General features: G+C 35.9%; 1 protein-coding gene across 2 annotated transcripts in view; it reads right to left on the minus strand.

Annotated features, from left to right (window-relative positions):
• CD200R1 (CD200 receptor 1) overlaps window positions 1-17996 on the minus strand; it is a 58459-nt gene that overhangs the window by 17530 nt on the left and 22933 nt on the right. The window contains exon 3 of one of the 2 annotated variants that reach the window (XM_055381613.2): window positions 12549-12617. The exons of the other annotated variant lie outside the window; for it this stretch is intronic. Within the exon in view, the coding sequence (XP_055237588.2) occupies window positions 12549-12617 (69 nt within the window). The remainder of the gene's footprint in view (window positions 1-12548; window positions 12618-17996) is intronic. 2 annotated transcript variants of the gene reach the window in all.

A 17996-nucleotide genomic window follows, 5' to 3' on the forward strand; every position in this document is an offset into this window, starting at 1 on the left:
AATGAAACTAGACCTCCTGCCTCTCACCCCATACAAAAATCAACTCAAAATTCATTGAAGACCTAAATATAAGACCAGAAACTATAAAACTGCTAGAAGAAAACATAGATGAAATACTTCAGGACATTGATCTGAGAAATAATTTTAAGAATAAGACCTCAATAGCATAGGCAACTAAAGCAAAAATAAACACATGGGATTATATAAAACTAAAAACCTTCTGCACAGCAAAACAATAAACAGAATGAATAAACTTACAGAATGGGATAAAATATTTGTAAAATACTCATCCAACAAAAGAGTAATATCCAGATATACAAGGAATTCAAATATCTCCACAATAACAGAAAAACTAACTTAAAAATGGGTAATTGATACAGATATTTCTGAACAGAAGACATACATATGGTTAACAAATACATGAAAAAGTGCTCAACATCACTAATCATCAAGGAAATGTCAATTAAAATCACAAGGAGATATCATTCACCCCAGTTAGAATGGCTATTATCAAAAAGACACAAATAAATGTTGGTGAGGATGCAAAGAAAAGGGAATTCTTATAAACCACTGATAGGAATGTAAACTAATACAGTCTCTATGAAGAACAGTATGGAAGTTCCTAAAAAAATTAGAAATAGAAATGTCATATGATCCAGCAATCTCGCTAGTAAACATTTATTCAAAGGAAAGGAAATAAATCTGTTAAAGAAATATCTATCTGCACCCCTATGTTTATTACAGCAATATTCACAATAGCCAAGACAGGAAATCAACCCAAACGCCCAATAACAAATGAATGGATAAAGAAAATGTGGTATATATACACAATGGAATACTATTCAGCCATAAAAAATGAAATCTTGTCATTCACAGCAACATGGATGGAACTGGAGGATATTATGTTGAGTGAAATAAGCCAAGAACAAAAAGCCAAACATCACATGTTCTCATTCTATGCAGAAGTTTAAAAAAAGTTGGTCTCATAGAAGTAAAAGGCAGAACACAGGCTTCTATAGACTACAAAGGGTAAGGGAAAGGGGGGAATAGAGGAAATTTGTTAAAGGGCACAAAATTATAGCTAGGTAGGATGAGCAAGTTCTATTGTTTTATAGTACTGTAGGATGACTATAGTTCACAATAATATATTACATATTTTCAAAGAGCTAGAAGAGGATATTGAATGTTCCCAACACAAGGAAATGTTTGAAGTGAAGGATATGCCAATTACCATGATCTGATTACTACAAATTGTATGTATCAAAATATTACTATGTACCCCATAAATATGTGCAATTATTATGTGTCAATTAAAATTAATATAAATAAGTAAATAAAGCAGAAGCAGGAGATGAACAGAGATGAGAGCCCTCATCTAGTTCAACTTTCTAATTCCATAATTTCTGAGATCAACATGCATTCCTTCCCTTGAGCTCTGTACAATTTTTCACAATCACAATAGTTTTAATCTATTTCAAATTTTGTTTTTGAAAAGTTGCTATATTGTAGTTAAAAAAATGAAAAAAATAAGAAATACTTTAAATAATAATGACTAAGAATTTTCTCCAAATTAATTTCAGACACTAAATCACAGATCCAGGAAACTCAGAGAACGCCAAGCAGAATAAATGCCAAAAATAACCTACACCTAGATGTATTATTTTCAAATTACAGAAAATCAAATGTAAAGAAATACTTCAGAAAGAAGCCAGAAGGGAAAAACACCTTACCTACCAAGAAGCAAAGAAAAGAATTATACCCAACTTCTCCTCAGAGACCATGCAAGCAAGAAGACAGCAAAGTAAAATATTTGAGGTGTTGAGGGAAAAAAACTACCAACCTAGAGTTTCATGTCCTGCAAAAACTATCTTCCAAAACTGAAGGAGAAATAAAGATGTTCTCAGACAAACAAAAATTGTGGGAATTTGTTGTCAGTAGGCCTGCCTTCCAATAAATGTTGAGAGAAATATTTTTAGAGAGAAGTAAAATAATATCAGTCAAAAACTCAGATCTATATCAAGAAGAACACTGGAAAACGAACAAGTGAAGGTAAAATTAAAACTTGCATTTTTCTTATTCTTAATTAATCTAACAGATAACACTTTGTCCAAAATAATGATAGTAACAATGTATTTGATTATGTATGTGTTATGTATAAGAAGAATGAATAAAATAATGATACAAGGAAAGGAAGGAAGGAACTAGGATTATTGTGTTATTGCAAGGTATTCACACTACCCATGAAACAGTATATAGTAGTATTTGAAAGTCAATTTGGATTCATTATAAATGTATATTGCAAGCTCAAGTGATGACTAAAAAAGTAAAAATAGAAATATAACTAATATGCTAAGGAGGATAGAAAATGGCATCATATAAAGTGCTCAGGTAAAATCATAAGAGGCAGGAAAAGAGTAGAAGACAAAAATAGGAACAAAGAACAGAGGCACTAAAAGAAAACGGTAACAACTGTGGTAGATATTAATCTAACAGTATCAGTAATCACTTTGAACATCAATGGTCTGAATGCACCAATTAAAAGACAGAGATTGTCAGAGTAGATCAAAAAGCAAGACCAATTATATGTTGTCTACAAAAAACCTTGAAATCTAAAGAGATATATATATATATATGTAGTTTGAAAGAAAAGGGATGAATAAAGATAAGTCATGCTAATACTAATCAAAAGGAAATGGAAGTAGCTATATTAATTTTAAACTGCAATGACTTCAGAGCAAGAAAAGTTATTACATAATGATGTGTTATCATTACATAATAATATATGAGTCAATTCTCCAAAAAGAAATAATAATCCTTAACATATGTGCGCCTAGCAAAAGAGGATCAAAATATATGAGGCAAAAACTGATAGAACAGCAAGGAGAAATAAATGAATCTGCTATAATAGTTGGAGACTTTAATACCCCTCTATTAGAAACAGACAGATCCAGCAGGCAGAAATTCAGTAACAAAATAGCTGAATTCAACAATACCATCAATTAACTAGTATAACTGACATCTATAGATGACTTTTTCTAACAAGAGCAGCATATACATTCTTCTCCAGCTCATATGAAACTTGTACCAAAATAGACCACATTCTGAGCCATAAAACACATCCTAACAAATATAAAAAATAGAAATTACATAATGCCTGCTTTTAGACCATGATGGAATTAAACTGGAAATGAAAAACAAAAAGGTAGTGGAAAGTTCCAAAATATTTGGAGATTATACCACAGACTTCTAAATAATGCATAGGTGAAAAAAGAAACCTAAAGAGAAATTTTAAAATATTTTTAAATAAATGAAAATGAAAACACAATTTATCAAAATTTGTGGATGCAGCAGGAGTAGTTCTTAGAGGGAAATTTATAGCATTGAATGCACGTATTAGAAAATTAGAAAGGTCTAAAATCAATCACCCAGACTCCAACTTACGAAACTAGAAAATAGAAGAGCAAATTAAATCCAAATTAAGCAGAAGAAAAGAAAATATAAATTAGAACAGAAGACAATAAAATTGAAAATGAGAAAATCAATAAAACCAAAACCTGGTTCTTTGAAAAGATCAATAAAATTGATAAGTCACTGGCCAGACCAAGAAAAAAAGAGAGAGGATACAAGTTGCTAATATCTGATATGAAAGAGGGGATATTAACACAGATGCCATTTACATTAAAATGATAATAACAGAATACTATGAAGAATTCTATGCCCACAAATTTGACAACACAGATGAAATAAACCAATTCTTGAAAAGACACAACCTGCCAAAACAATTTGGCAGTTTAAACAGGACTATATCTAATAAATAAATTAAAGGAGAAACAGGCAAATTGAACAGGACTATATCTATTAAATAAATTGAATCAATAATTAATAACCTTTCAGTACACACAGTACAAGGCCTAGATGGGTTCACTGATAAATTCTGTTAAATATTTAAGGAAGAAATCATATCAGCTCTCTTTAATCTCTTTCAGAAACAGAAGCAGAGGGAATGCTTCCTAACTCATTCTATCAGGTTAGCATTATCCTAATAACCAAACCAGACAAAAACATTACAAAAAAAGAAAACCACAGACCAATATCTCTCATAAACATACATTTTTTAATCCTCAGTAAAATATTAGTAAATCAAATTCAAGAATGTATTAAAAGAATTATATTCCATGAACAAGTGGGGTTTATTCCAGATATGCAAGCCTGGCCCAAAATTCAAAAATGAATTAATATCTTCCATCACATTGATAAGCTAAATAAAAAAATCATATGATCATTTCCATAGATACATAAAAAAATTTGACAAAATTTAACACTCATTTATGATTTTTTATTTTTTTTTATTTTTTTTTGGTTTTTTTTTTTATTATACTTTAAGTTTTAGGGTACATGTGCACATTGTGCAGGTTACTTACATATGTATACATGTGCCATGCTGGTGTGCTGCACCCACTAACTCATCATCTAGCATTAGGTATATCTCCCAATGCTATCCCTCCCCCCTCCTCCCACCCCACAACAGTCCCCAGAGTGTGATATTCCCCTTCCTGTGTCCATGTGATCTCATTGTTCAATTCCCACCTATGAGTGAGAATATGTGGTGTTTGGTTTTTTGTTCTTGCAATAGTTTACTGAGAATGATGATTTCCAATTTCATCCATGTCCCTACAAAGGACGTGAACTCATCATTTTTTATGGCTGCATAGTATTCCGTGGTGTATATGTGCCACATTTTCTTAATCCAGTCTATCATTGTTGGACATTTGGGTTGGTTCCAAGTCTTTGCTATTGTGAATAATGCCGCAATAAACATACGTGTGCATGTGTCTTTATAGCAGCATGATTTATAGTCCTTTGGGTATATACCCAGTAATGGGATGGCTGGGTCAAATGGTATTTCTAGTTCTAGATCCCTGAGGAATCGCCACACTGACTTCCACAATGGTTGAACTAGTTTACAGTCCCACCAACAGTGTAAAAGTGTTCCTATTTCTCCACATCCTCTCCAGCACCTGTTGTTTCCTGACTTTTTAATGATTGCCATTCTAACTGGTGTGAGATGATATCTCATAGTGGATTTGATTTGCATTTCTCTGATGGCCAGTGATGATGAGCATTTTTTCATGTGTTTTTTGGCTGCATAAATGTCTTCTTTTGAGAAGTGTCTGTTCATATCCTTCGCCCACTTTTTGATGGGGTTGTTTGTTTTTTTCTTGTAAATTTGTTTGAGTTCATTGTAGATTCTGGATATTAGCCCTTTGTCAGATAAGTAGGTTGCGAAAATTTTCTCCCATGTTGTAGGTTGCCTGTTCACTCTGATGGTAGTTTCTTTTGCTGTGCAGAAGCTCTTTAGTTTAATTAGATCCCATTTGTCAATTTTGTCTTTTGTTGCCATTGCTTTTGGTGTTTTGGACATGAAGTCCTTGCCCACACCTATGTCCTGAATGGTAATGCCTAGGTTTTCTTCTAGGGTTTTTATGGTTTTAGGTCTAACGTTTAAATCTTTAATCCATCTTGAATTGATTTTTGTATAAGGTGTAAGGAAGGGGTGTAGGAGCGGTGAGAGAGGGCATCCCTGTCTTGTGCCAGTTTTCAAAGGGAATGCTTCCAGTTTTTGCCCATTCAGTATGATATTGGCTGTGGGTTTGTCATAGATAGCTCTTATTATTTTGAAATACGTCCCATCAATACCTAATTTATTGAGAGTTTTTAGCATGAAGGGTTGTTGAATTTTGTCAAAGGCTTTTTCTGCATCTATTGAGATAATCATGTGGTTTTTGTCTTTGGCTCTGTTTATATGCTGGATTACATTTATTGATTTGCGTATATTGAACCAGCCTTGCATCCCAGGGATGAAGCCCACTTGATCATGGTGGATAAGCTTTTTGATGTGCTGCTGGATTCGGTTTGCCAGTATTTTATTGAGGATTTTTGCATCAATGTTCATCAAGGATATTGGTCTAAAATTCTCTTTTTTGGTTGTGTCTCTGCCCGGCTTTGGTATCAGCATGATGCTGGCCTCATAAAATGAGTTAGGGAGGATTCCCTCTTTTTCTATTGATTGGAATAGTTTCAGAAGCAATGGTACCAGTTCCTCCTTGTACCTCTGGTAGAATTCGGCTGTGAATCCATCTGGTCCTGGACTCTTTTTGGTTGGTAAACTATTGATTATTGCCACAATTTCAGCTCCTGTTATTGGTCTATTCAGAGATTCAACTTCTTCCTGGTTTAGTCTTGGGAGAGTGTATGTGTCGAGGAATGTATCCATTTCTTCTAGATTTTCTAGTTTATTTGCGTAGAGGTGTTTGTAGTATTCTCTGATGGTAGTTTGTATTTCTGTGGGGTCAGTGGTGATATCCCCTTTATCATTTTTTATTGTGTCTATTTGATTCTTCTCTCTTTTTTTCTTTATTAGTCTTGCTAGTGGTCTATCAATTTTGTTGATCTTTTCAAAAAACCAGCTCCTGGATTCATTGATTTTTTGAAGGGTTTTTTGTGTCTCTATTTCCTTCAGTTCTGCTCTGATTTTAGTTATTTCTTGCCTTCTGCTAGCTTTTGAATGTGTTTGCTCTTGCTTTTCTAGTTCTTTTAATTGTGATGTTAGGGTGTCAATTTTGGATCTTTCCTGCTTTCTCTTGTGGGCACTTAGTGCTATAAATTTCCCTCTACACACTGCTTTGAATGCATCCCAGAGATTCCGGTATGTTGTGTCTTTGTTCTCGTTGGTTTCAAAGAACATCTTTATTTCTGCCTTCATTTTGTTATGTACCCAGTAGTCATTCAGGAGCAGGTTGTTCAGTTTCCATGTAGTTGAGCGGCTTTGAGTGAGATTTTTAATCCTGAGTTCTAGTTTGATTGCACTGTGGTCTGAGAGATAGTTTGTTATAATTTCTGTTCTTTTGCATTTGCTGAGGAGAGCTTTACTTCCAACTATGTGGTCAATTTTGGAATAGGTGTGGTGTGGTGCTGAAAAAAATGTATATTCTGTTGATTTGGGGTGGAGAGTTCTGTAGATGTCTATTAGGTCCACTTGGTGCAGAGCTGAGTTCAATTCCTGGGTATCCTTGTTGACTTCCTGTCTCGTTGATCTGTCTAATGTTGACAGTGGGGTGTTAAAGTCTCCCATTATTAATGTGTGGGAGTCTAAGTCTCTTTGTAGGTCACTCAGGACTTGCTTTATGAATCTGGGTGCTCCTGTATTGGGTGCATATATATTTAGGATAGTTAGCTCCTCTTGTTGAATTGATCCCTTTACCATTATGTAATGGCCTTCTTTGTCTCTTTTGATCTTTGTTGGTTTAAAGTGTGTTTTATCAGAGACTAGGATTGCAACCCCTGCCTTTTTTTGTTTTCCATTTGCTTGGTAGATCTTCCTCCATCCTTTTATTTTGAGCCTATGTGTGTCTCTGCACGTGAGATGGGTTTCCTGAATACAGCACACTGATGGGTCTTGACTCTTTATCCAACTTGCCAGTCTGTGTCTTTTAATTGGAGAATTTAGTCCATTTACATTTAAAGTCAATATTGTTATGTGTGAATTTGATCCTGTCATTATGATGTTAGCTGGTGATTTTGCTCATTAGTTGATGCAGTTTCTTCCTAGTCTCTATGGTCTTTACATTTTGGCATGATTTTGCAGCGGCTGGTACCGGTTGTTCCTTTCCATGTTTAGTGCTTCCTTCAGGAGCTCTTTTAGGGCAGGCCTGGTGGTGACAAAATCTCTCAGCATTTGCTTGTCTGTAAAGTATTTTATTCCTCCTTCACTTATGAAGCTTAGTTTGGCTGGATATGAAATTCTGGGTTGAAAATTCTTTTCTTTAAGAATGTTGAATATTGGCCCCCACTCTCTTCTGGCTTGTAGGGTTTCTGCCGAGAAATCCGCTGTTAGTCTGATGGGCTTCCCTTTGAGGGTAACCCGACCTTTCTCTCTGGCTGCCCTTAACATTTTTTCCTTCATTTCAACTTTGGTGAATCTGACAATTATGTGTCTTGGAGTTGCTCTTCTCGAGGAGTATCTTTGTGGCGTTCTCTGTATTTCCTGAATCTGAATGTTGGCCTGCCTTGCTAGATTGGGGAAGTTCTCCTGGATAATATCCTGCAGAGTGTTTTCCAACTTGGTTCCATTCTCCGCATCACTTTCAGGTACACCAATCAGACGTAGATTTGGTCTTTTCACATAGTCCCATATTTCTTGGAGGCTTTGCTCATTTCTTTTTATTCTTTTTTCTCTAGACTTCCCTTCTCGCTTCATTTCATTCATTTCATCTTCCATCGCTGATACCCTTTCTTCCAGTTGATCGCATCGGCTCCTGAGGCTTCTGCATTCTTCACATAGTTCTCGAGCCTTGGTTTTCAGCTCCATCAGCTCCTTTAAGCACTTCTCTGTATTGGTTATTCTAGTTATACATTCGTCTAAATTTTTTTCAAAGTTTTCAACTTCTTTACCTTTGGTTTGAATGTCCTCCCGTAGCTCAGAGTAATTTGATCGTCTGGAGCCTTCTTCTCTCAGCTCGTCAAAATCATTCTCCATCCAGCTTTGTTCCGTTGCTGGTGAGGAACTGCGTTCCTTTGGAGGAGGAGAGGTGCTCTGCGTTTTAGAGTTTCCAGTTTTTCTGTTCTGTTTTTTCCCCATCTTTGTGGTTTTATCTACTTTTGGTCTTTGATGATGGTGATGTACAGATGGGTTTTCGGTGTGGATGTCCTTTCTGTTTGTTAGTTTTCCTTCTAACAGACAGGACCCTCAGCTGCAGGTCTGTTGGAATACCCTGCTGTGTTAGGTGTCAGTGTACCCCTGCTGGGGGGTGCCTCCCAGTTAGGCTGCTCGGGGGTCAGGGGTCAGGGACCCACTTGAGGAGGCAGTCTGCCCGTTCTCAGATCTGCAGCTGTGTGCTGGGAGAACCACTGCTCTCTTCAAAGCTGTCAGACAGGGACATTTAAGTCTGCAGAGGTTACTGCTGTCTTTTTGTTTGTCTGTGCCCTGCCCCCAGAGGTGGAGCCTACAGAGGCAGGCAAGCCTCCTTGAGCTGTGGTGGGCTCCACCCAGTTGGAGCTTCCTGGCTGCTTTGTTTACCTAAGCAAGCCTGGGCAATGGTGGGCGCCCCTCCCCCAGCCTCGCTGCCGCCTTGCAGTTTGATCTCAGACTGCTGTGCTAGCAATCAGCGAGATTCCGTGAGCGTAGGACCCTCCGAGTCAGGTGTGGGATATAGTCTCATGGTGCGCCGTTTTTTAAGCCGGTCTGAAAAGCGCAATATTCGGGTGGGAGTGACCCGATTTTCCAGGTGCGTCCGTCACCCCTTTCTTTGACTCGGAAAGGGAACTCCCTGACCCCTTGCGCTTCCCAGGTGAGGCAATGCCTCGCCCTGCTTCGGCTCGCGCACGGTGCGCGCACCCACTGGCCTGCGCCCACTGTCTGGCACTCCCTAGTGAGATGAACCCGGTACCTCAGATGGAAATGCAGAAAGCACCCGTCTTCTGCGTCGCTCACGCTGGGAGCTGTAGACCGGAGCTGTTCCTATTCGGCCATCTTGGCTCCTCCCTCATTTATGATTTTTTAAAAACTCTCAGTAAACTGGGATAAAGAGAAACTTTCTCAACTTAAAAAACATCTACAAAAAACTCTACAGCTAGCATCATAATTAATGGTGAGAAAGCAAAGCATCAGGAGCAAAGCAAGGTGACTCTTTTCACCACTGCTTTTCAACTGGAATTTCTAACTAATGCAATAAGACAAGAAAAAATAAATAAAAGGGATCGAGATCGGTAACGAAGAAATAAAACTGTCTTTGTTCATACATGACATAATTATCTATGTAAAGCATCTGAAAGAACTGACCAAAAAAACTCCTAGAACTAATAAGAAATTGTAGCGAGGTTGCAAAATACAAGGTTAACATACAAAAGTCAATTTTTTATATTGTATTGACTCATTGATGTGATGGAAGATACTAATTCAAGGTTAACATACAAAAGTCAATGTTTGTATGACAATTTCTAATAAGTCACCAGTGAACAAGTGGAATTTGAAGTTAAAAACACAATACCATTTATATTAGCATCCCCAAAAATGAAATACTTAGGTATAAGTCTAACAAAATATGTGCAACATCTATATGAGGAAAACTATAAAACTCTAATGGAAAAGAAACAAAGAAAATCTAAGTAAATGGAGTGAGACCTCATGTTCACAGATAGGGTGAATGAATATTACCAAAGTCCCAGTTTTTCCCAACTTGATCTATGGATTCAACACAATCCCAACCAAAATCTCAGCAAGTTATTTTATGGACATAAACAAACTGATTTTTAAGTTTATCTAGAGAGGCAAAAGAGTCAGAATAGTCAACACATTATTGAAGAAGAACAAAGTTTGAGGCCTGACACTATTCGACTTCAAGATTTACTATAAAGCTACAATAATCAAGTCAGTATGTTATTAGCAAAAGAAGAGCTAAATAAGTAAATGAAACCAAATAGAGAGCCCAGAAATAGGCTCACATAAATATTGTATTTGGAAATTAGCAAAGGCAATACATTGGAGTCTTTTGAACAAATGGTGTTGGAACGACTGGACATCCAGATGCAAAAATAAATTCAATCTAGATACAGACCTCACACCTTTCACAAAAATAAACTCAAAATGGATCAGTGACCTAAACATAAAAATGCAAAACTAAAAACACTCCTAGAAGGTAACATAAGAGAAAGTCCAAATGATCTTTGGTTTGGCAGTGACATTTTAGCTACCACAGTAAAGGCACAATCCATAAAATAAAGAATCGATAAGCTGGACTTCAGTAAAATTAAAAATTTCTACTCTGTGAAAAATTTCTAAGAGCAGTGGCTCACGCCTGTAATAACAGCACTTTGGGAGGCCGAGGCGGGCGGATCACGAGGTCAGGAGATCGAGACCATCTTGGCTAACACGGTGAAACCCCGTCTCTACTAAAAATACAAAAATTAGCAGGGCGTGGTAGCAGGCGCCTGTAGTCCCAGCTACTCTACTCCGGAGGCTGAGGCAGAAGAATGGCGTGAACCCGGGAGGCGGAGCTTGCAGTGAGCCAAGATCGCGCCACTGCACTCCAGCCTGGGCGACAAAGCGAGACTCCGTCTCAAAAAAAAAAAAAAAAAAAAAAAAGAGAACGAAAAGACAAGCCACATACTAGAAAAAAAATACAGTCATCCCTTGTTACCTCTAGGGGATTCCATCACCCCATGGATACCAAAATCCACAGATGCTCATATCCCTTGTATAAAATGGCTTAGTATTTGCATATAACCACCTGTATTTTTTAAATCGTCTCTAGATTACTTATAATACCTAATACAATGCCTGTATATCACTACATCCTGTGGATTCAATGTAGTAAGCAGGAATGCAAAGTGGTACATCTACTTTGAAAGACAGTTTGGCAGTTTCTTACAAAACTAAGCAATCTCCTACCATGCAATCCAGCAATCATGCTTTTTGGTATTTACCCTAAGAGTTGAAAACTTACATCCATACAAAAACCCGTGCATGGGTGTTAATTGCAGCTTTTTTCCTAATTGCCAAAACTTGGAAGCAGCCAAGATGTCTTTTACCAGGCAAATAAATAAACTGTGGTATAGTCAAACAACGGAATATTATTCAGTACTAAAAAAAAAAAAGAGCCATTAAGACATGGAAAGTCATGGGGGAACACTTAAATGCAGATTATTAAGTGAAAAAAGCCAGTCTGAAAATGCTGCATACTGTAACGTTCCAATTATATGACACTCTGGAAAAGACAAAACTATGGAGACAGTATACCAGGATTGCCTGGGGTTAGCAGGCAGGGAAGGATGAATAGGTAGAATAGAGACGATTTTTAGGTCAGTGAAATTACTCTATAAAATATTATCATGGTGGAGACATGTCATTATGCATTTGCCTGAAAACATTCATATTCAACCCTAAGAGTGACCTCTAATGCAAACTTTGGACTTTGATAATGTGATAATGATGATGTTTCAATGTAGGTTCATTAATTGAAACAAATGTACCACTCTAGTCAGGTATGTTGATAATGGGGAGGCTTTGCACATGTGGGGGCAGAGGTCATAGGGGAAATTTCTGTACTTTCCACTCAATTGTGCTACGATCCTAAAACTTCTCTAAAAAAATAAAGTCTATTAACTTTTCTTTTCTGTTTCAATGTTAATTAAAATGGCAAACAAAAATTTTGGAGAAAATAGGGTTGAGAGAGGATATAGAAAATAAATCATTAACACCTATTAAGATCTGCGTATTAAAAAGTGCTCTGGGATAATAATCTAGGTTTCAAAAGTTGAATAACAAATTTTTTGAATAGGCCATTGGTTTTGTTTAGTGATCCCATTCTTAAAATAGGTACTAAATAAGCTTAGAAATAATTTCAGAATGAAAAATTTATTAACACTCTTAAATATAATATCATTTAGATAATACAGATAATGCATGAGACAATTCAAGATCCAAAAATGTAAAACCTATATGGACATCAAGCACTCCCCTACTAGAATTATTGTTAAAAGATAGACATTACCTAAAGCATGATTCTCCTTGCTAGTTTGCAGCATTAATGAGTTGTTTGGTTGAGCAGCACCCTCCGCTTCTGAATTTTGAAAAAGACATAGGGGGTAGAGAGAGAAATATGCATTAATAGATCTGACTCCTAGTTAAAATCATATTTTTTCACATTCTTCAGACTATTTTTGTATTGCAGTTGCCAATGAATATCTAAATTATGACAGCCAAGCAAAAGTCTTGGCAAAATTTGTCCCAGTGTAAACTTTTGACTTTCTCTTCCTGACTCTGGCATAGTCCTGCTTTAAGCCCAGAGTGCCCATCACCCCCCTCTTGCTTTATATTCAAGTCTTCTTCCAGGCTTATATGCTTTTAGTCAATCTCTGAGTGTGGAAGAAATTATTTTACTATCTTTTACAGGCTTTTCAAGCACCAATGAGGAGGTAAAAAAAGTTTAGTGGGGACTGTTGATTGGCTGCTGGTATGGAATAAAAGGATTTTCCTAAGCATTGTTGAAGTCACATCATAGAATCTATGATGGGAAAACGGTCCCCAACCTTTTTGGCACCAGGGACCCATTTCGAGGAAGATAATTTTTTCACCACGGACAAGGGGGAAGGGAGCACGATGGTTCTCGGATGAAACTGTTACACCTCACCTCATCAGGCATTAGTTCAATTCTCATAAGGAATGCACAGCCTAGATTCCTGGCATGCACAGTTCACAATAGGGTTCATGCTCCTGTGAGAATCTAATGCCTCCAACTGATCTGACAAGAGGTGGAGCTCAGGCCGCAATTCTCACTCACCTGCCGCTCACCCCCTGCTGTGCGGCCCAATCCCTAATAGGCCAAGGACTGGTACCAGTCTGCAGCCCCAGGGTTGGAGACCCGTGATATAGACAATGGCCTATTAAGTTCACATTTCTGCAAGGCAAGCTCTTAGTGAGAATTGGTAGTACACATCTTTTAAGCAGCAATTATTGGCAAAGTACTCTGCTAGGCACAGAGATATCATAATAAACAATATCCCCTTTATTCCAAGAGCTTAAGACCCAGGAGAGGCAGTAGCTAGGGAAACAATTATAATGCAAAGTTTTCAGTGCAATGATCGAAGTTGCCTGTGATGTATGGAAGTTTAAAAGAAGAGATGTTTAAATTCCAGGAAAACAGGAGTAAGAGATTAGGCATGCTTTCCTATAATAAGTAATTTTTTAGCTGGATCTAAGTACATGAGGAGTTTTCCAGGAAGACAGAAGGGAAAATGCAAACAAAAATAATGGCATTTAAAGGAGGTACAAAGCCAAATAAAAATTTACAAGAGTTATAAATAGTTTAGTATTGTCATGAAGTGAGAAAACCTGGATGTGTAATTGGAGTTGAGGCTGGATATCGGCAGGCTCTAACTGTGCAAGGCACAAAGCTCCTAGAATGTGTTCACAAGGAAAAGATACACTCGTAGCTTATCTATAGTGAGTGTATCTGACTAGCAAAGAGACACCTTTTAGAGTAAAATTTAATGCTCAGTGTTTTTCTGGAAAAAGTTTTAATCTAGTGCCCCTTTCAGCTGCCATTTTCTTTAGCAAACTGTTCTTTTAAGATAATTTATGGAATGAGTATAACAGGAATAGATTTTGGGTAATTTGCCTATGTTCTTTATTTCCATCTCTCTATAACTAGCAGATATTATTATTTTCATTTTACAGATAAAGAAATGTAGATTAAGTGATTAAGCAATTTGACCAAGACTACCTGGCTAGTAAGCTGCTTCAGTTACCCAATTATGAATCTTAGTGCAAGTAAGTCTTACTGCTATGAGTAGAAATCTACGGTTAGAGCCTAAGAAATATGCTAGGATAGATACACAACCCAAATTAACCCAAACTGAAGTGAGTTTAAGCCATGTTATTGCAAGAGCACTGAGAGACAAACTTTTAAAAAAGCAGATCGCATGGCAAGTCCATAAAATCAGGATTACAAAGGCATCTGGACACAGACACTATGAATTCTAGATCTGAACGGGAATAGTTAAGTTAGGGAAGAGACAATTGTCAGAATTCATGGGCTTAGAATAGTGGCCTGCACAGCTCCCTGACACGTGGCTAGATGAAGCTGGATTAAAAATAAAGATCAACCCAAACCTACAGCAAACTGGACTAAACATATGGACAGAAATTTTATGGAAAAAGAAGTAAAAATGTCTCTTAGGCATATGAAAATATATTTCGCATCAGTCATGGTAAGAGGAATCCAAATTAAAAGTATTTGGAAATACCATTTCTCATCTATAACTGGCAAAATCCAAAAGTTTGACAACATACACTGTTGGGTGAGGTTGTGGAGAGATAGGTATGTCTGTATGTTGGTATTGTTCAATTTTATAGTGAGGAAGAAAGAAGATAATAGATGTAAAATAAGTAAGTTTAATACAAAAATTAGCCGGATGTGGTGGCAGATGCCTGTAATCCCAGCTACTTGGGAGGCTGATGCAGAGAATTGCTTGAACCCGGGAGGCAGAGGTTGCAGTGAGCTGAGATCACACCACTGCACTCCAGCCTGGGCGACAGAGTGAGACTCCGTCAAAGAAAAAAAAAAAGGAAAAAAAAATCCTCAGTCCTAAATTTTAATGAAAAGTATCAATATCAACTTAAGATGTATTTTTATCTTTCAAAATACATATTTCTTATCTGCTGCTAAGTTGTGGGGTAATTCATTACATAGTTATAAACAACTAATATAGTTATCAACCACACTGACCTAATTCATATTTTTAGTACCCTAACCCAGCATCTGCAGAATACATTCTTTGCAAGTGCACATCGTATATTCGCTGAGTTTGACCACATTCTGTGCCACAAGTCTCAAAAACATTAAAAAAAACCTGAAGTCATATAAAAGATGTCCTCCAACCAAAACAGAATTGAATTAGAAATCAATTACAATGAGATTTTTAAGAAAATACCAAATATTTAGAAATCAAACACACTTCTAAGCAACCCTTTGCTCAAAGAAGAAATTCATGAAGAAATTAAAGTTTTCACTGGATGATAATGAAAATACAACATGCCAAAATTTGAAATAAGCAGCTAACACAGTGGTTTTAGGAAAAGTAATACCTTTAAGTGCTAATTTTAAAGGAAGAAATGTGTAAAATTCACCCATAGAAGCAAGAAACAAAAGAGAGAAAACACAATAATAAATATAAGAGCAGAAATCAATAAAAGAGGAAACAAGCAATGCAAAAAATTAAGGAAATCAAAAGCTAGTTCTTTAAAAAGAAATCAACATTTATAAACTAACAACTAGACTGATAAGGAAAAAAACGGAAAGAACACAAATCTCTAATATCAGGAAGGAAAGAAGGGTCATTCATATAGATTTACATTCGTGAAAGGAAAAATGAGGGAATATTATTAACAATATTATGCTAATCAAATTCAGTAACAGTTGAAATGGACAAATTCATTGAAGACAAAGCTTTTGAAACCTACTTAAGAATAAAAAAACTGAAAAGGCTTATATCTTTAAAAAACTGAATTTATTGATAAAAAGCCTTCTATCAAATTGGCTACACTGACAAATTTAAGCAAACATGTAAGAAAGAAGTAATATTAATTTTACACACAAACCCTTTTAGAAAATCAAGGAGAGAACACTAACTCATTTTATGAAGGTAGAATTAACCATATATCAAAACGATACAAACACCTTACAAATTAAAAAACACATTATGAAATTTTTTCACAAAATATTAACATCAAATCTTGCACTATGTAAGAAGTAAAATATTAGGCATAGAATTTTCAAAGATGCACTTTAACAGTCTGAGGAAGTTTTCTTCTCTTCCTAGAACTAAAGGAACTTAGTAAAGTAATAATATAAAATACTAATAATATTTTAAAACAATTACATTTTTCTATACTAGCACAAACAATTGGAAAATGAAATTTTAAAAATGTTTACAATAATGCAAAAATAAAAGCCTAGGAAAAAAAGGTAATAAAAGTTGTGTAAGACCTGTATACTGAAAACTGTAAAATATTGCTGAGGTAAATTAGATAAACCCTATATAATGGAAAGTCCCAATATTACTAAGATGTCAATTCTCCTCAAGAACAGTCTCAATCAAAATGTAGTAGTCTTTTCTGTGTAAATTGAGAAGATAATTCTAAAATTTATATATGAATGCAAACCTAGAATAGCCAAGCTGTTTGTTTAAAAAGAATAACAAAAAAAAAAAAAGAGAAAAATTTACTTAGGTTTAAGCTACACTCTGAAGCTACAGTAATCAAAACAATCTGGTCTTGGCTAAAAGATAATCACATATGTCAATGGAATATAATACATAATCCAGAAATAGACACACACATATATACTTTATTGATTTTTATCTCCTTGGTTAAATTTATCTCTTAGTATTTTATTTTCTGTAGCTATTAAAAATAGAATTTTCTTTCTTTCTTTCTCAGATAGTTCACTGTTAGTGTATAGAAAACCTACTAATTTTTAATGTTGATTTTATATCCTGCAACTTTACTAAATTCATTTTTTAGTTCTAAGAATCAACCCAAATGTCCAACAATGATAGACTGGATTAAGAAAATGTGGCACATATACACCATAGAATACTATGCAGCCATAAAAAATGATGAGTTCATGTCCTTTGCAGGGACATGGATGAAATTGGAAATCATCATTCTCAGTAAACTATCGCAAGAACAAAAAACCAAACACCGCATATTCTCACTCAGAGGTGGGAATTGAACAATGAGAACACATGGACACAGGAAGGGGAACATCACACTCTGGGGACTGTTGTGGGGTGGGAGGAGGGGGGAGGGATAGCATTGGGAGATATACCTAATGCTAGATGACGAGTTAGTGGGTGCAGCGCATCAGCGTGGCACATGTATACATATGTAACTAACCTGCACATTGTGCACATGTACCATAAAACTTAAAGTATAATAATAAGAATAATAAATAAATAAATAAAGAATTTTTCGTGGAGTCTTTGAGTTTCCCATATATAAGACCATGTTGTCTGCAAACAGGAACAATTTGACTTCTTTATTTTCTATCTGGATCCCTTTATTTCTTTCTCTTGCCTAATTCCTCCAGCTAGAACTTCCAGCATTATGAGGAAATACTATTAACAACTTTATGCTTCCAGTACCATGTTGAATACAAGTGGCAAGAGTGGGCATCCTTGTCTTGTTTCCGATCTTAGAGGAAAGGCTTTCCATTTTCCCCCATAAAGTGTGAAGCTAGCTGTGAGTTTTTCATGTATAATCATTATTGTACTGAGGTACTTTCCTTCTATACCTAATTTATTGAGAATTTTTATCATGAAAGGATGTTGAATTTTTAAAAGCTTTTTTGCATCTATGGAAATGATCATCTGGTTTCTATTCTTCATTCTGTTCATGTGATGTCTCATGTTTATTGATTTGTGTATGTTGATCCTTA

Source organism: Gorilla gorilla, chromosome 2 (genome assembly GCF_029281585.2).
Source record: "Gorilla gorilla gorilla isolate KB3781 chromosome 2, NHGRI_mGorGor1-v2.1_pri, whole genome shotgun sequence".
NCBI lineage: Eukaryota > Metazoa > Chordata > Mammalia > Primates > Hominidae > Gorilla > Gorilla gorilla.